The 20110-nt window shown below is 39.9% G+C and overlaps 2 protein-coding genes across 5 annotated transcripts in view; one reads left to right on the top strand and one right to left on the bottom strand.

Annotated features, from left to right (window-relative positions):
* Positions 1 to 4225: 4225 nt before the first annotated feature.
* Positions 4226 to 6693, bottom strand: lft1 (lefty1). Its single transcript, XM_026947002.3, has 4 exons — positions 6354 to 6693; positions 5975 to 6218; positions 5636 to 5872; positions 4226 to 4960 (listed from the first exon to the last, which is right to left on the bottom strand). The coding sequence occupies exons 1-4, from the start codon at positions 6619 to 6621 to the stop codon at positions 4633 to 4635; spliced, it is 1077 nt and encodes a 358-aa protein (XP_026802803.1). The 5' UTR covers positions 6622 to 6693; the 3' UTR covers positions 4226 to 4632.
* A 6605-nt stretch (positions 6694 to 13298) lies between these two features.
* The window catches only part of cdc42bpab (CDC42 binding protein kinase alpha (DMPK-like) b), a 73525-nt gene continuing 66713 nt past the window's right edge, over positions 13299 to 20110 (top strand). For all 4 annotated transcript variants that reach the window (XM_053242057.1, XM_053242058.1, XM_053242059.1 and 1 more), the window contains exon 1: positions 13299 to 14239. In XM_053242057.1, the coding sequence (XP_053098032.1) occupies positions 14062 to 14239 (178 nt within the window). In that variant the 5' untranslated portion in view covers positions 13299 to 14061. The remainder of the gene's footprint in view (positions 14240 to 20110) is intronic.

The following is a 20110-nucleotide window of genomic DNA, read 5'->3' as shown; positions in this document are numbered from 1 at the left end:
GTGTTTGAATGTTTGTCTTGGACTGGTGCAATTCTAGGTATGTGGTGGAAAATGACCACCGATATCTTGGCAGCTATTTTATTAACTGTAATTAGGAAACTTGCACCATACTGAAGTTTGTGTGTTTTACCATGGAGCATACTAACTGGTATTTCACACTGGCGTTTCTTTCCCCCTTAAATTAGGTCTTTTCCAATTAAAATATAAATACTGTATTAATATACTTCTTAGGAGCATGAGAGTTGAGAATCAGCGAGATTATAACAAAGGTCTATTAAGCGGTGGTGTTACATGAGTGGGTTTAGGGCATTGTGGCTTGATGCATTAAAAGTGTCCTTTGATTTACTTATAAAGTTTTGTATTGTGCTATTTATCTTACAAGGTTAACCTGTTCTAGTTTGATATTGCAAAGGTGTCCATGGCGTTTAAGACTGTAATAAACATATGAAACGGTTTCCGCTGGTGCTGTTTGCCTTACTTCACCACTCTTACCCTTCTAAACGATGAACTACACAACCTGCAGCATCGCAAACGTTCACTAGACTGATCTGCACGTCACGTTCTGCACCACATTTTCACTATGGTATTTGCATAAGGTTAGGAGACCAGTATTCTGCGGTTTCTTTTGAATGTAAGGTCAGTGTTTTCAGTTTGATTGGCTTTTTTTATCCCCCAGTTGTACACAGGCAAATGTGTGAACAGAGCTGCTCGCAGCCAGCCTGTTTTCCTACAACACCACGCCCTCTCGTAATTTATTCCTTATGTATCGTTTGACGCTAAATGTGACGGCAGAAAGAGATGTGCCCTTTCAAACAACTGACTTTTTTGTATCAAGACATGCATGCTCACCTTTCCTACCAGCCTGGTAAGCCTGTGCAAGGAATAGTCTTTTGGTTTTTAGTGACTTGCTGTTACAGTCCTAAATTTGGGGTCGTTGGCCAAAAACCATTTGAGAACCCTTTTATTACTGCATGCTGCAAAAAGAAAGCTAGTCATGTACACTCACTGTCTACTTTAATAGGAGCACCTGTACGTTTACAAATGTACCTGTACAAATGTATATATTTATGCAGTTATCTAATCAGCCAATCATGTAGCAGCAGCACAATGCATAAGATCATGCAGATGCAGGTCGAGAGCTTCAGTTAATGTTCACATCAAACATCAGAATGGGGGAAAAGTGTGATCTCTCTGACTTTAATCATGGCATGGTTGTTGGTCTCAGATGGGCTGGTTTGAGTATTTCACAAACTGCTGATCTCCTGAGATTTTCACACACAACAGTCTAGAGTTTACACAGAATGGTGCGAAAAACAAAAAACATCCTGTGAGCAGAGGGTCTGCAGGCTGAAACACCTTGTAGATGAGAGAGATCAGAGGAGAATGAGCAGACTGGTCTGAGCTGACTGGAAGTCTGAAGTAACTCAAATAATCACTCTTTATAACCACAGTGAGCAGAAAAGCATCTCAGAACACACAACGCATCAAACCTTGAGGTGGATGAGCTACAACAGCAGAAGACCACATCAGGTTCCACTCCTTTCACTCCTGGCTTTCCCTCGATAGTAGGGGTAACAGACGGAAAGCCCACTGTGTTTCTGGCCCCATGTGGCTGCCATACAGTGAATGTGGGAGCCCCATCTTCATGAGTGTGATGTGGAGCCCCACTGTGACTGCTGCTGGAGTACGGGTGGGCTGAACCAAGCTCTGAAGCACTTGCCGATCTTCTGTCTATGCCTGCGGTAGAGCCTGGAAGCCTTGCTAAAGCTCAGCGTGCAGCTGGTGGAGGGCTTGATGTTGGCTGTTGTGAATGCTGGCGAGAGGCGATGACTCCATGACGGCCTCGATGCATATGTTTACTTCTTGAATGTACCAGTTTACTGATATCATCAGTGATTACGAACAATTATGGCAAAGTGGCACAATTGTAACATTGCAAATTTCCCCATTGGGGATGAATAAAGGATTATTTTATCTTGTCAACTGTAACATCACACAAAATGCTGTAAACTTACATGTATATCAAGAAAATCAATGTTAAACCATCATGCATTCATTCCTGATATGCCTTTGAGGTTAGCTTGCAAATTTTTAAGTAATAACAGGTAGATGATTGCTCTTTATGCCACACATGCAGAGTAACACACGCAGAAAAATCACCTATTAAAATGTATTGCACTTGCTTGATGCTGCAGAGCTCATGAAGACGTTATCTTTTTTTAGTTGTGTTTGTATGATATATGTTTACAATGATTCAACATATTTTGATATTATATGAACACAGAACACCAAGAACAAATGACAAAACTACATAAAAACATGTCGTTCTAAGTAATATATAATGTAATATGTAATGTCATTTCTTGCAGCAATAACAACTATAACAGAGTTTAGAAAATTGTCAATAATTTGCAAATTCATAACCATTTTTCCCCTAAAGGTCAGTATGAACAGACTAACTAAAATCACCACCACTATAAGCTTTTACAAATAATTTCTTTCTTGCAGTAGCAGCATAAAACAAGATTATAAATTAAATATCAGTATCAATCTCTAAAATGATATGGCCCATTGGGACAGGAATCACTCTGCCCCATGCTCGGGGGAGGAGCAGCGGACAGGACAGTTCGTTACAGGGTTGTAGTTTTTTTAGCCAAATTCGACTACTTTAAAAATATTCTACAGCCACCAAGATATTGTTTTATAGCAAATGACTGGAATTAAATGTAATACATTTGGCATAGTGTAAGAGCAGACAGTGTGTCTATGATGTACCGAAGCATTTCTTTTGTAGGATAGAAGATAAGATTGAGAGAGGGAAAAGGGGATTATGGATTTGATAATGTCACAACATCCCAAACAAAGGCTGAGAAAAACATGTCTGTTTTCCAGTGGCTGAGGTTTTTGGGCTAGTTTCAGTCTTGTGTGGTTTTTAAAATGTAATGCGCATAAAGTCCATCAGTGTGTCGTTTAACCATAGTTGTGGGGTGTTTCATGCATTCGTTTTAGACTGTTCCAGTTAACCTGTACCATGCTCTACCATTTTTGTACCATTTTGAAAAATAATTAAATTATAAACATACGTGCCTGATTTGAACTAACTTATAGAATCTGTAATTAGCATATGAACTAGCATGTGTAATTTTTCCTAAACCAAAATTTTAGGATCAACTTCCAGTTTCATGCTGACCACGCCCATTTATATGATGTCACATGGATTAAGCCATGCCACTTCTATCAAGCAGTTCCACCACAAGGGCTTAGTAACATACAGTTAAGATAAACTGTTCCAATATTCACTATATGGCCAAACATGTTATAATAAGCTCCACTCTTCTGGGAAGGCTTTCCACTAGATGTTGGAGCGTGGCTGTGGGGATTTGTGATCATTCAGCTACAAGAGCATTAGTGAGATCAGACACTGATGTTGGTGAGGAGGTCTGGGGTTCAGTCTGTGTTCCAGTTCATCCCAAAGGTGTTCAGTGGGGTTGAGGTCAGGGCTCTGTGCAGGACACTCGAGTTCTTCCACTCCAACCTTCACACACCATGTCTTCATGGAGCTCGCTTTGTGCACAGGGGCATCGTCATGCTGGAACAGGTTTCAGTCTCTTAGTTCCAGTGAAGGGAAATTGTAATGCTACAGCATACAGACACATTCTATACAATTGTGTGCCTTGTGGCAGCAAAATTATAAAATTGTGGCAGCATATAGTGCACCTGATTTTATCTTATATGACATCTGATATTAACTAACATGCTATTTTCCATGTCATTTAAGCCATGATTAAGTGGTTTTGGAGGAAAAATTGGAATACACGTCATGTTTCATTTGATAAATGAGTTGCCAGCTGATATCATTGTCTATGTACAGTATTGCCAATCTTCCTACTTCACTCAAGGGCAGGAGCTTTGCTATTTTTGCCCCCTATTTTCAGCATGCTTCTTCTTCGTTTCCAGTTTAATTACATGCGCAAATTCATCACACTTGGAGAGAATCCTTCTGACTCACAGCCTGCGACCTGTAGCCCGAGTGCACTGACTTCTACTCCTACGTTACACGTCACTTACATGAGGCATAATCCACATTTTACAAGTTTTACAAGTTTTAAAAGACATTTGACGTTTTTTTTTTTCAGATGTCAGATAAAGTGCTGCATTGCACGCAGTGCAGGTCGTGTATGCAAATCAGAGTAAACAAAGCTGTGATGGAGTTGTGTGCCAGCAGTCTGCGCTCCATGCAAACACAAACACTGCAATAAGCAAAGCTGCGCATCCAAATGAACACCACGAGCTCACACACACACACACATCAGTGAAAAATAGTTTACTACATACACACAACACAGTGAAAACGCAGTCCAGAATATAACTACCAATTCATTCCAGCGTTTCATGTCGGTTGCCAATGCAAAAAAAATGAGCAATAACAATAATAATAATAAAAATAATAGTAATAAAAATAATAATACGTTTCATTACACCAAATACATACAAACTTCATACAAAGTGCTTGAGGTAGTTCAGCCAGGCCAGAGGACAATGTTCATTAGAAAAAAGAAAGAAAGCAGGGAAGAAAAAAAGCTTAAAAGAAGCTGTAAGTACTGTGTGTTTGTTTGTAAGAGGGGTTTGGAGTTACACAAGGGAAGTGTTGTCCATGGCGCAGCCGCACTTCTCCACGATCATGTTCGGAAATTCGGCCACTTCGATTTCGGTGTAATCGCCCTTTTTCACCAGGTACATCATGGGCAGCGGGGCGCTCTCCACCACCGCGCACTTCCTCTGGCCGTACGGGTAAAGCCCGCGCTGCGGCTGCCTGCAGCCCCCCGCACAGCGGAACGCCTGATAACCCGCGGGCTCGATCACCCAGTACTGCGTCCAGGTCAGAGCGCGGAAGTTAATGAAGTACTCCTCACGGCAGCACAGCTCCTTACTCCTGTTCGGCTCGCAGTCACCGTGTGAACTGGAGGAAGGAGGGAAGTGAATATCTGATCAAAAGACCATTACGCGTGCATGGTTTTAGACCAAAGATAAGCAGTAATTAATAACCATAATAATAGTAGTAAGAATAACAATAATAATAATAATAATGAATGAATGAATGATTGGATGGATGGATGGATGGATGGATGAATATGTAAGTATGTAAGTAAAGAGCTCTAGTAAATCAATGCGTAAAGATAAATGCTGTTGGCTAAATGTATGGTTATGGAATCATGTTATATACAATAATTGCATTCGAAAATAAGAAATATATTGTGGATATGTATATATATATATATATATATATATATATATATATATATATATATATATATATATATTTGTAAACCTTTTCTACCTTTATCTTATGTATCTTTTACCTAGAATGTGTAAAGAGGTAGCCTAAAGGACAAGTCGCACTACATCCACACTTCCAAGTGAAAGGCACAGAAAATATCCACTTCATATAAATATACCAAATATACCAAAATATACCAAATATACCAAATATACCAAAATATAGCACTAACAGGGAAAGGTTCAGTTTGGCACTGTTTTTCAGAGGCCCACTTCAGTTTATAATTCAGACAAGAAAAATCTGGAAGAGCACACACACTTTCTTGAGATAGATACATAGACAAGTTGTCATGCTTACCCAAACTCTTCAAGGTTAAGTGTGTAGAGGACGAGCTCGGGTTTGCCCAGTATGTCGCTCGGCTCCTGAGTGGTAAACTGAACGCTCTTGGCCATTTCCGCTGCGTAACTGCCGGGTCTCTCGCCCTCGATCCACACCTCCAGGTGCATGGGTGCGTTCTGCTCACTCTTGGACCAGTAATGTACAGCCTGCGTGACATCGAAGCTCTTCCAGCCTGATTCATGGATGGGAATCAACCTGGAGAGAAGGCAGGAGCGCACAGTGAGCGTCTTGAGCGCATGACAGTGAGAGATAGGAAGTGATTCAAGGCGACACATGGCGTGTGCGCTCTCGGCGTACCTGGAGTCGACGAGGGAAGTGCGGTTCGAGCCGTTCCCGAGCACCTCCACCCAGTAAATGCTGACTCGCGCGTTGTTCACAGGCCTCTGCCCCTTCCTCTCGGGCATGGATCGCTTGTGTGGCGCTTTCTTGTACAGCTTCAGCTCGGCCATGGTCACCTCGCTGTTGGCTGGAATCCTTGAGTTCATCTCGAACACCACGCGCTGACGCGTCGTGTCAGAATACACCAGTTCTCCAGAGATGTCTAAAAGATATAACACCTATTAACCTAACGACCTAGTGATGCCTATAAGATAGCCAAAAACATTGCGCGCACATCGTTCTAAAGGTCTAACAACAACAATAATAATGATATTAATAATAATAATAATAGGCTCACCTGCGTTACCCGGGATGCCGCGTAAAATCCCTGCCAAACTGGGAAGAGAGCGGCGCCTCCTTTGGTGGTGAAGCTTCAGCATGGACACGTACTTGTTCTTAATGTGCGCTGGCACCACCAGGTTCTCCAGGTCCCGCTTATGAATCTGAGGCACCTGGTCGAGTCCTAGTTTTTTCAGCAGGGCGTCCTTCATGTCGTCGTGCGTAAAGGCTTCTGTCAGTGCCAGAACGAGCGCGCAGAGGAAGCAGGAGGCAAGAACAGACGCCATGGCTAGCTCCGAAGAAGTCCTGAAGTTCTTAGTCCTTCTAGCACTGAGTGGAAGTGAAACACTGGGGCTTTGACAGCGAGCTTCGCACTTTATATGCACCCGCGACCCCCAACTGTTCACGCGCTGACAAAGGTGGAAAGGGAGGGTGTGTGTGTGTGTGTGTGTGTCTGACATCAGGGGTGGGATGGGGAGGGGGGTAGATGGCGACATAAAAGCAAACATGTATATAAAATGCTTAAATTCAAAGTGTAAAACTGGCCCATGATTCCTTCAGTTATTGAATGTCCTGGAATTCAAATTCCCCCTGTGACCAGTTACTAACTCTTCATTAACATTTATTTGTTTCTATATAGTACAAGCCATAACTTGAACCACATATATGATTATTTAAAGGTGATCTATTGGCACAATCTTTCTTAAAAATGGTTTTCTTAAAAACCTGTATCTCACATGGGCCTTATAAAAGTGCTGGCCTTATAAAAACGAAATCTATGCAAATAAATAAACACACAGTTCTGCTTTTAAGTCTTAGGGATTTTGGAACATACCTATCCAATAGTCTGATATCACAATAATTTACTAATGAAAAATATTCTTCATCTAAGAAAGGACTCAAGCAGGTGCATGCAATCTAAACCAATTACTGATAAATAAATGCATTCAGCATCCGTCTAGTCTCTGATTATTGATAACATATTTATCTAGACATAGTGAACCTCGGATTCGCTTTCTTGTCCGGGTTGCACGAGTGTCACTGTACCACCCTTGTTCTTCATGTGTACATTCCCCTGGACATTGTAAAACATTCCTAGTCTGGCAAGTGGACATCTTGACTTATGTGTCTGACAGCCAGTTCTGGTGATCAACTTTAACCATAAGGCTCATCATCATCAACTGATAAGTCTTGAAGGAAGTTGAGGCAATCGGATGTTTATTCCAAGACTACCACCCTGTTTCTACATCCCCAGATTAAAATTATTAGCCAAACAGACAGCTAATCCAGGGAGGCCGTGTGGATGTGGATTGGGGAGCTCTTCACAGGTTGGTGATCATCTGATTCCATTGCCAAATTTGCCATGCCTTGTTTGGTCACACAAACATAAGAAAAGGGCCTAGTGGCAGTGAGGGGCCACTGTCTGAGTTTGTGTATTGGCCCCTCTATTTGCTCGGAGATGTCAGACAGACTGAGGTAGCTTGCAGCAAAGGAAGGGCAGATGACTTTTCTTGCGGTTTGAGAAGGAATGAATGGAACACACATACAGACACAAGCTTATTGACATGACCAAATATTGCCATTTGTGTGTTAGACTTTATTTATGTTTAAATATAGGACACTTGGTGCATCCAGACATGCATTCAAACTTCAGAGTTTTAACAAAAAAAGATCACTCCAGGTCAAAAGCATCGTTAAAACGGAGTGGCGTGGAAATATTAAAGGGTTAAAGCATGTTGATGTGAAAGTTTTACAGAGTCTACATGAAGAAGAATACACAGCGCAATGTATTTCATGTTGAGAATTCTCACAATAAAACCACACTGACTCAACATAATAATAATAATAATAATAATAATAATAATAAAATTTCTTTTATATAGCACCTTTAAAAAGGCCTCTTAAGGCATTTTACATAGGAAAAGGAAATGGAAACAGAAGTACATAAAAGTATAAAACAAACTATAATACGCATGTGGCAAAAACAGTTAATAATAAAACAAAAAAATTCTATAATAATAATAATAATAATTTAAAAATAAAATGAAAACAAAATGCATGAGCACCCTGCTCTCTTCCACAATACACACACACACACACACACACACACACACACACACACACACACACACACTCACACACTTCAGTAAATGGGAGAGCCTGAATCCCTTGTGTGATATGTGTCAGTCTTCTCCCCTTCCCTTGTCAATTATCCACAGGTCCTTTGGTCCACACGGAGGAACTTATCATTCTCACGGATGCCACAGCTCTTAATCAAAGCACAGAGAAGAGTCCCAATCAACAAAACACGTGCTAATTAGCGCCTAGCTCGTGCATATGAAAAGCAGTGCTGTTTAAACGGATCCCGGCCTCTGCTTCATAAAACAACAAACAATGCAGCTGTAGTGAAATGCAAGGACGTGAAACAGATTACAAATCGGTGTGTTTTTCTCTTCTGTGCCTGCATCCCACACTGCATCAACACAACTGCTCCTGTGGTTCAGCCCATAAACCCCAACACACCACAGTACACCACTGTACCACATCTCCAGCTTCAGCACAACCCACTGGTGTAGTGTGCACTGCTGAGGCGGGGCTCCAGGTTAATAAATCTACCCCACTTCCAGTTTAGTGCTCCTAGCCTCTTACATGACATCTTACATCAAATGTTTTAACATGAAAGACATGATTAGCACCTTGTTAATCGCTCAGTGTGTGTGTGTTTGTGTGTGTGTGTGTGTGTTGGGGTGTGTGTGGGGGAGGATTTAGATTTTGTTTGAATACCTTCATAAAAGTTCAAAAGAGTTCTTGTCACAGGTTCTGCCTCACATGGAGCACTGGACCTTCACATGAACATCACTAAATGTCTTCAGAGAGCAGTTTAAGTGCATATGCTACACCTCTACTGTATATATACAGTACATGTAGTTTTGTTTGTTTGTTTATTTTACACATCTTTATGATGCATGTTCTAGTGTAAAAATATGAATAAAGAATCAAGATAGTTCAAATCATAGCTAGCTAGCTAGCTAGCTAGATAGATAGATAGATAGAGTACTTTACTGATCCCTGAGGGAAGTAGTTTTGTCAGACAGTTACAGACATAACACATGACATTACAGACAGCAGGTTCTCCCAGGACACGCTTATCTGTAAGTCGATAAGTAAGCCAGATGCATACAGTGTCAAAAGTGTCAATCATGTAGAACTGAATCATGTTCAAGATCTCCCAAATGACATAAAATGGTTAGAAGTGAAGGAATGTAAGGAATGGATAAGCGAAACACTCCACTTTTATGCGCATTAAATGGTGTTTTTATGAAAGATCTTAATAATCAGGGGAATAAGGTAGATAAGGTAGAGTGGGAAATACAGAACATTACTCAACCTACTACTTAGTATGGAAATATTTTACTTATTATATTACATATACATATAGTTTTAGAGATTAATGTTGGTGTTTATTTTTTTTAATTCCTGTATTATGTTGCTGCCGCAAGAAATAAATTATAAGTTTTACTTACCCTTCAGTGGTGTCACAGTAATTTTTAACTGAATTTTAATAAAAGTAATTTTAAGAAAAAAGATTGGTCATGAATTTGGAAAACACTGAAGCTTTCCTAAACCCAGTTATTGCTGTTATTGCTGTAAGAAATGAATTAGACAATGCTACTCAGACCAACATCTTAATATGTACTTCGGCTGTTGTCTTCATATAATTGTAGAATATGGTGATGATTAATCTGGAGAAGATTTTTTTTGAAATAATGTTTTAAAATGTGTTGTTGAAAAACCAATGAATACATGTGTCCCAAATGACCGAACATTAAAAATGATTCTCAGTCACAGTTTTGACACAAGGGTAAAGCATGCTTCTTCAGAATGTAGATAGTAAACACCTTCAGGATTACAGAATGTATCACGTTTTGGGGTATTTATTTTTTACTAATGGCAAGAAAGCCTTAGATAAAGTGAAATATATATATATATATATATATATATATATATATATATATATATATATATATATATATATATATATATATATATACTGTGCCTATATAGCTTTTATATCAAAGAGGCAGAATTACAGATTTCCTTACACAGTATCAAAAGGTTACATATCCATGCATTATTTTTATTTTTTATTTTTTGCAAATTCAAATGTATTAGCTAAGTATGGCCAGAAGATGGCAGTAGTGCTCATTTTTTCATTAAAATAACCCATAACTTGTAGCATGTAATGATAATTGTGTTTGTGGCCTCTTAAGACGTCTGAGATGATGATACTCCTGTAGGCTCGCAAATGTTAAGATAAACAAAAGGACTGTATAAATTTGACCCACTTACTGTGTAAATACATATTTACATATATGTACATATGCAGGCTTATTTTCTTTATCTTTATTTGTGTACGTGTGTGCACATGACCCCTTACAGGGAGGGGTCACTGCAAATCAAATGTGATTGCAATTTTTTTGAGATTGGCCTCTTCCGGGATGACAGCGCCCCCAGTCACAAGGGACGAGGGGTCACTCAGTGTGATGAGTATGAGAGCATATACAGGATATTTTGGGGTTGCTGTATTATGTAGCACGCTACCATTTACATTTATGGCATTTGGCAGACTTCCTTATCCAGAGCAACTTACAGAAGTGCTTTGAAGTCTCTGAATACATGTATCACTGAATACATCCTGATACTGGTTCACTAGGTCACAGACTGAGAGTACCATCAGGCTTTACCACTATATGTCCACTATATGGCCAAAAAGTCTGTGAACACCTGACCAATCACACTCACATGTGCTTGCTGAACATCTCATTCCAGATTTATTCCCCTTTGCCGTTAGAACCACATATTTTTGGCCATATAGTGAATGTGTATATAGATTGGGTTGATAATGTGCAAACCAATAGCTGGTGATACACATCTTCAAGAGGACAGGCATATTGCATCAAGATTCATTTTCTGGGAATTTCCACGTCCACTGCTGATTGGCAACATAAAAGAACTTAGCTGCAACTTAAGAAATGTATGTTTTTGTTCACATTTAACTTTTTTTTTTAACTTTTTAAATTCAGTTGAACTTTTTATATTACTATATATTTTATTTATATAGTATATATTATAATTATATTGCTGTAAACATAACATTTTAATGTGTACTTTGGCTTGATAGCCAAATGTAATCCTGCAGACAAAACATATGCTAGCTAACTTTTAAAAAATAAATAAAATAAAAAAATACGGCTGAAGTCGGCTTAATGTAATAAATAAGACAAATCAGTATTTTTGTAAGAAAAAAATTAGAAATCAATTGTTATATAATTATATTTACAGTCACCCTTTAATTTACCTCATTTTGACCTGTTACCAGTGGCAGTTTTTCTATAAGGGCAGAACCCCACTATTTATATTACAAACATTAATCTTCATAAAATCCTTAATCACAACTCAGACAGATATAAGGCGATGTTCTGTTAATTTGGTTGCTTTCTTAGATTTTGCACCACTTCCATAGAGTTATTATGCTCCTAGTGGTCAAAAATGAAAACTGCAACAAGCGCTAATAGAGGCCCATTGGGGCAAGAATCACGTTGCCCCGTGCTTGCTTTTCAGCGGAACAGTTTAAATACTCCGTGGCTGCAAAGATCTTGTTTTCTAGCAAATCACCAGAATTTACTCTAATAAATTTTGACAAAGAAACAAAGCGTAAGTGCAGACAGTGTGTTTGTAATGTACAGAACTGTTTGTATTGTAAGATATTTTGCACTGACTGGGAGAGAGAAAGAGGGATCATGGAGTGGATAACAAGCATTTCACACTCGGAGAAAGGCTGAGAAAAAGAAGAAAATGTCTCCCTTTGTCCATTCCCAATTTTCTGGGCTACTTTCAGGTCTTTTGTGTGGTTTTTTGAGATGTCATTGGCTGGAAATGTTGCTGAAACCTTTCAACCCTGGTTAGTGATATTACCTCAGACTCAGCTGAACAAAAGGCACTGCTCAGAAGGAGCTGTTAGACTGTAGAGGGAAAGCACTGCAAGTCTAGCGTGTATGGAAGTGTTGTACTGGATATGCTGCGATGAACAGGTCAAGCCTGTCTCTTTCATTGGAATCGCTTTATCCTCTGCAGCTTGTGGCTTGCAGTTTAAAAAAAAGGAAAAATCAGAAATCAGCCAATTTCCACTCATCATACCAGAGCTATCAGTCTGGGAGTGTGAAGGTGATCACATGCTTCCTCCGAGACATTTCAAGCCAGCAGCCATCATCTTTTCGAGCTTGCTGTGAGTGTAACACGCTCGGAGGAAAGCGCTATCCACCCACTTCCACATGGATAAGCTCACAGACGCCCATGATGGGTTACTGATTGACAGAGAGTATGCCATCCCTTCCACTCACCGAGCACGGTCAGTTTCGCTCTCTTTAGTTAAATAAGGTTTGGATTCCTGGCCACGGATGGCTGTGGCATCATCAGGATTTGCACTTGTGATCTTCAGACAGTGGGGCGAACACTTTTCTGTTGTACCACTCAGGAGCCCGTAGTAGTGAATCTGAAGGAGAAAACTGGGAATAAACAGCAAAAGGGGAATTGAAATGGATATAGGATAGAGAGTGCAGAAATTAAACTAGAAAAAGGGGGGAAAAGGAATTAATAAAATACATATTCACTGACTCAAGATGTGCAGGCTACTGGATTTAAAACAATGCAAAGATCCTTTTGCTTTGCATTAACTTTGATTTTTCTTACTACTGATGACGTGGTGTCTGGGCTACATGCATGGCCCCTCCCCCAACCAAAAAAATGAAATAAAATAAAATAATTGAAATGTATTGAAACTTTATTAAAACTGAAGGCGCGTCTACGTCATAATGTGAACGCAGTGATATTATGATGACGTCCGCCATGATGCTGCCGGATCCTGCCTGCAGCAGTGACGCTACAGCAGAGAGAGAGAGAGAGAGAGAGGGAGTGAGTGAGAGGGAGAGAGAGAGAGAGCACGAACAAGGACGTGTTTTCAATGGAGCTGTTTGGAGCAGGGCTGTATTTCCCAGGAATAAATAAAATGGTGTCCCGCCGAGGAACAGTTCATCTGTAGCTGGGATTTAAAAACGGACAAAAACTAAACTCGCCTGAAAAAAAAAAGCCTTGCCTTTTCGCAGAGGAGGGGCGTACGCGCTTTTGTAGCATTGCAGATCCCGGACTGATGCATATTCCTTTTCAGAGTGTGTGTGTGTGTGTGTGTATGTGTATGTGTGTGTGTGTGTTTCTGTGTGTGTGTTAGTGCATGACGGATGAGCGCATATATATGTATATATGTGTGTATGTGTCTATATATATATATGGAGAACTGAGGAGGTCGCTTTTTTGTTGCAAGCCCTGTCCTTTAAAAAGGATCCAGAGGAGTCTGAGTGTAAAAAGGAAAGGAAAGAAGACACTTGAGTCTTTGGAGACGTCAAATCTACCAGCCAAGGCAGGATAGCATATCTTCTTTAATGTGTCTAGATGAAGGGAAAATGATACTATGTGTCACACCGAGGTTCCATCAAGGTGTGTGTGTGTGTATGTGTGTGTCGGATCATGACTGAAGTGTTTTAGCTATGCAGCACTTCAGATCTTAAATGCTGAGGTTATTCGGAGGTGCCACTCGTGCAGTCCAGTGGAGTTTGGAAATTGGATCCTGAAGCAGAAGCCCGTCAGAAGCCCATCAGAAGCAGCTGTGCATCATGTCTGGAGAGGTGCGTTTAAAGAAGCTGGAGGAGCTGCTGCTGGATGGACCTGCTTGCGCAGGGGGTCAGTGTCTCAGCATGGAGACAATGCTCGATGTCCTCGTCTGTCTCTACGATGAGTGCAACAACTCTCCCCTCAGACGAGAGAAAAACATCTTGGAATTTCTTGACTGGGGTAAAAAAAAAAATATATATATATATCATGTTATTAGAGAATGGTTATTTTTTTTCAGCTGTTAGACAACAACTCAGGCGCATGTAAATAATCTTTATTCCTGTCTGTTTTGCTATGCTATGACAGTTGCATGTCAGGTAACCTCAGGGAAATGTGTGTGTGACCCAGCAACACAAACCGCATCAGGAAAGGGGGGGGAAAATGACATGACATCATCAACTGACTGGATTGTGCATGAAAGTGGAACATAAAATCCACTGTCCTTAATTCAGCTGCCTGTTCCTGGTGTTTTGGCCCTAAACAAGGACAGAAGGCCAGTTCGCACCTGGTGTTAACATGCATCCTTATTGGACAGCGCTAAATTCAGGTGTCCAGTGTCTCCGATCATGCAATCCAACTATGTCCACATACCATTAGTAGTGTGAACGCAAACGTGTCCTGTACAGCAACGAAGGACCGCCTAATTGACTGCATCATTGCCCTAGGTGGAAAATACGTAAGCATGGCAAGACAGTTTGGAAATTGTAGAGTACTCCACCGCTAGGCTAATGGATAACGGTGATGCTAGCTTCTTTTGTTGTCTCATCTCCCATTCATTTATACGTCTTTTTTTTTTTTAGCAGACCACACAAACGAAACATTTGAAACAGTCCGTACAGGCACAGGAGATAACGTAAGACTTGCGTAATAAATGTGCACAACACCCTTTCTCCAGCAGAAAAGATGTACGAAATCCCATCATAAGTGCTCGATGGAGACGCGTTCAGAATGCCAGGTGTAAACAGCTGTGTGTTTCAGCTTTTCACTTATGATCGAATCACTTGAGATGGATGTTGAGACCAGGTGTGAACAGAGCCTGACAGGCAGCGCTGAAGTCCACAGCCAATCACAATCAAACATAGCACTTCTACTAAGATGTATTACTGTTGATGTATACCTTAGATGCTTTCAGTGACGTCAGTTATTGACGGATGCCTACGGGGCAGATGCTGTTCAATAGATTAAGTATGTAAAGAGGAGATGACGTGACTTGATAACTTGGTATGTGTCAGCGATATTTGACTCATCTTGACTTGCTGAGTGGGATGTCAAACCTGAAGTTACGTAATGTTCTACTTCTGTGCGTTCAAGCTACAAATAAGGTGGGGTGGGGATGGGGGTTACGGGAAGCATGTGTACCTCTGTGTTCGCCTTTTTTAGCAACAAGCTAGCCGGCTAACTGTGATGAGTGATGTATATTTAACTTCTCAGAAAAAGAACTGTATGGTCAGTTTTATAGATATAACAAGCAAGTATGTCTTTATGTTGATTGATCTGAAGCAAATACATGTATATACAGTATAACTCATTTAAAGGTAAGAAGTGCTACTTTGTTTACTGCTGATGCTGTGGGCAGCCATGTTGATTTGACATCATTTCCTGAAGTCAGGGTTGAGGAGACCGTCCTGCGTTTATGTTTTGTTTTTCCTAGTTGGAGTTTGAAGATTCTGAGTTATGAGTTTTAGTCAAATGCAGCATTAGCCTATTGTAGCTATAGGAAGATAAGCATCATGAAATGCACTCAGGAAGTAATTTATTATTATTGCTATATGTCGCAGCTTGGGAAACCCTTCACATGGTGAAATTTTGACACTTTCTACTATATACACTCACCATCCACTTTATTAGGAACACCTGTACATCTGCACATTCATGCAGTTATCTAATCAGCCAATCATGTGGCAGCAGCACAATGCAAAAAAAACATGCAGATACAGGTCAAGAGCTTCAGAATGAAGAAAAAGTGTGATCTCTGTGACTTTGACCATGGCATGGTTGTTGGTTCCAGATGGGCTGGTTTTAGTATTTCAGAAACTGCTGATCTCCTTAAATAACCAAAGAGTTACCAATGATTGTTTGAAACATAATGAGCTCTGTAGCAGCACCTGAGGCATCATTTTAACCAGAAATAGAGCTCCAACATTGGCTAAAATGCCCGGATTCTGCACCCTCTTACTCGGACACTGTAGATCACAGAGGTGCAGGGCTGGTGAAAGTCACCAAAGAGCTATTTTTAATGGTTATAAGATGGTTGTGTATCCATCTAACGTGTCGGCCGTTGTGATCTGGAGCTATCGGGCCCAGTGCGCTGTCTATATATTTTAACTGTATGGGTTGTGTAGATTGAGTTCTCTGGTGTTCAAACAGTGCAGTTGCATTAGATGAATAATTAATAGATTAAAAAATGATGCATCACATTTTTTTAGCATGATGCATCATGTCAGGATTCATCATTTCACCCCTATAATTTTATAAATAAAACATTGGTTGCCTTATGATTTTGAGTGAATGTTGATCGGTCGTATTCACATTTGACATAAAAACTAAAGAAAGTAGCAAGGAACCTTCACATTTCTTAATAAAATAGAATTGTCTCAGCTTTGGACATCAACTCACAACAGTGTAGTGCATTTTTGAAACAGTATGTCTTGTACCAGTATCACTTGCTAAGCATTGTAATCTTTCTTCTTTCACAGTCTGTTCCGACAGCATTAAAGTTTCCCATTTTATTACAGTGGTTTATACTTGACATCAGATTTGACATTGGTGCTGCATGTAGCTTGGTTTCATGGTAGTGTGCAATAGAGACCAGAGTAAAAAAACCCCAGTCTCTTCACTGTCTCAATGTCTAAACAACACTGTAGGGTTGTTGGATTTGTGTCCTCATTAGTTAAAGTTAGTTTCGTTAGTTAGTTGAGATGCTCTTCCATGGGTTTGACCACTACCTACTTCCCAGGAAGCAGTGTTGTTAACAAGACAACTGAAATCTTCATATATATATATATATATATATATATATATATATATATATATATATATATATATATATATATATATATATAGTGAATAACGTTGATTATATGGCACCTGGGGTGGGATATGTTAAGCAGCAAGCAGGAAAAATGGGCAAGCTGGGATGATGACTGGGTCAGAGCATCTCCCAAACGGCAGGTCTTGTGGGGTGTTCCAAGTGGTCCAAGGAAGGACAACTGGTGAACCGGCGACAGGGTCATGGACACCCAAGGCTCACTGATGCATGTGGGAAGCGAAGGCTAGCTCGTCTGGTCCGATCCCACAGAAGAGCTACTGTAGCACAAATTGCTGAAGAAGTTAATGCTGGCTATGATAGAAAGGTATCAGAACACGCAGTGCAGTGCAGCTTGCTGCGTATGGGGCTGTGCAGCTGCAGACCGGTCAGAGTGCCCATGCTGACCTCTGTCCACTGCCGAAAGCTCCTATAATGGGCATGTGAGCATCAGAACTGGACCATGGAGCAATGGAAGAAGGTGGCCTGGTCTGATGAATCACATTTTCTTTTAGATCATGTGGACGGCCAGGTGCTTGTGCATCACTTACCTGGGGAAGAGATGGAACCAGGATGCACTATGGGAAGAAGGCAAGCTGGCAGTGTGATGCTCTGGGCAATGTTCTGCTGGGAAACTTTGGGTCCTGGTATTCATGTGGATGTTACTTTGACTCGTACCACCTACCTAAACATTGTTGCAGACCAAGTACACTCCTTCATGGCAACAGTATTCCCTAATGGCAGTGGCCTCTTTCAGCAGGATAATGGATCCTGCCACACTGCAAAAATTGTTCAGGAACGGTTTGAGGAACATGACAAAGAGTTCGAGGTGTTGATTCGGCCTCCAATTTCCCCAGATCTCAATCCAATCGAGCATCTGTGGGACGTGCTGGACAAACAAGTCCGATCCATGGAGATCTTGTGGAGTCCAAGCCTCGACGGGTCAGAGCTGTTTTGGTGGCACAAGAGAGATCTACACAATATTAGGCAGATGGTTTTAATGTTATGGCTGATCGGTGTATATGTGGGGAGGAGGACATTTTAAATAGTAAGATTTGTTTGTAAAGATTTCAGTTCTTTATGAAATACATCATTATGTAGACCAGCTGACAGGACATTGGTGTAAAAGGTACTCTTCTGCCTAAAGTTCAGAATGTGTGTGCGAGGGTTTGAATGTATTTGTGTGCCCTTTTCCTGTGGGAAGCTCACCAGGGCAGAGTCAGGAAGCAGCCAGCAGCCACTGGACACACGGTGATGTCATACGGGGAAACGGCTGCACATTGTGTTTGTCCTCTTTGTGTGCAGGACTATTTAAAGAGCCTCCGGATAGATCCTTTACTTATGAGCTCATTAACTGACCTACACACACACACACACACACACACACACACACACACACACATCTTCATTCACTCCAGAATGAATGTCCTTAGGCCATGGAGGTTCGGTGACTTCACCAGGGACTGTGTGTCCTGTCTCTTTACAATACAGCATTTACAACATGCATTTAACATCCGTAATATTTCAGTCAACCTGCTCTGCCTGAGGTTCAGGAACATAGAGAAGGAAGCCAGAGATGAGTTTTGGTTTCCCAAGTCAAGAAAAGCCTTAGTACTACATATACTTTTCCTCATCACATGGTCCCAAAGGATATCAGTTTATTATACATTTTAAATATATAAAATGTGTGTGTGTTTGTGTATGTGTGTGTGTGTATATATATATATATATATATATATATATATATATATATATATATATATATATATACTGTATATATATATATATATATATATATATATATATATATATATATATATATATATACTGTATATATATATATATATATATATATATATATATATATATATATATATATATATATAGTCAGGTCTGGAAGTATTTGGACAATGACAGAGTTTTTGTGATTTTGCCTTTATACATATAGATATATTTACACACACAGTACTGTACAAAAGTCTTAGGCACCAGCAAAGAAATGCTGTAGAGCAAAGATGCCTTCAAAACTAATGAAATTAAACGTTACATAAAAAAGTACTATAAGGAGCAATAAAAAGCAGTAAATGAAAAAAAGTCAATAGTTGGTGTGATGGCTCTTAAAAAAATATTAGTCTCAGGTACAGTGTGTGCAGTTTTATAAGGAAATGAGCTGTAAGTGTTACTGTTGCAAAAGCAGCCACAGTTCTTCTGGAGACTTTGACTGTCACACTTGCTTCTTATTTTTGCAGCGAAACCCAGCAGCCTTCATTATGTTTTTTGTCTGAAAAGTGTCTCTTATGTAATATTCTGCTTTTTTTACTGACATACAAACATTTTTCTGTAATATTTAATTTTGTGCTGGAAAACTAATGTTTGGAAATCTAAAATGTCTCATATATATTTTTTTATTTATATACATTTTTCTTTTTCTATTGGCAGATAATTTAATCTAGAAATAAATGCTTTTGATACCACAGAGCTGCTGCACTCTCGACCGTGATTGGTCAGACGAGAGAAAAGTAGAATTGTTGATATGGTAAAGCTTTCTGTAAGGAGACATTTATTAAACCTTTACAGAAGGAGTCTCTTATGTCAGGGCTTTGTATGAGTCAGTAAGACTCCGACATCTGACAGGACAGAGGATGGTCCGAGCGCTTTCCGGTTTCTGTGTGTGTGTGTGTGTTTTTATTAACTTCAAGAAAAAGACAAAAAGAGAGGTTGATGTGGGAACAGATGTTTATAGCTGCTATAGCATAACAGGAGCTAATTTGTCTTGTGAACATTCCACAACATTAACTGTAACGGTACACAGTTCACAAGTATGAAGTGACATTCATTAATAAATAAAAATTTTAATGCTTAGCAAACATCTGTGGTATAAGAGGAATAAAACACTTTAATAAAACACCACACCAGCCCATCGTTGATTATTTTTCTATAACAGCCCATCCCATCAAGCTTTATTCCTTACGTAATAATAGTTCAGTTGAGGACAGGGTCTGGGTTAAATGGAGTCTTGAAACGTT

The sequence above is a fragment of the Pangasianodon hypophthalmus genome, chromosome 19 (genome assembly GCF_027358585.1).
Source record: "Pangasianodon hypophthalmus isolate fPanHyp1 chromosome 19, fPanHyp1.pri, whole genome shotgun sequence".
Lineage (NCBI taxonomy): Eukaryota > Metazoa > Chordata > Actinopteri > Siluriformes > Pangasiidae > Pangasianodon > Pangasianodon hypophthalmus.
Note: the sequence above shows the minus strand (reverse complement) of the source record. Positions and strands in the feature narration are given on the sequence as shown.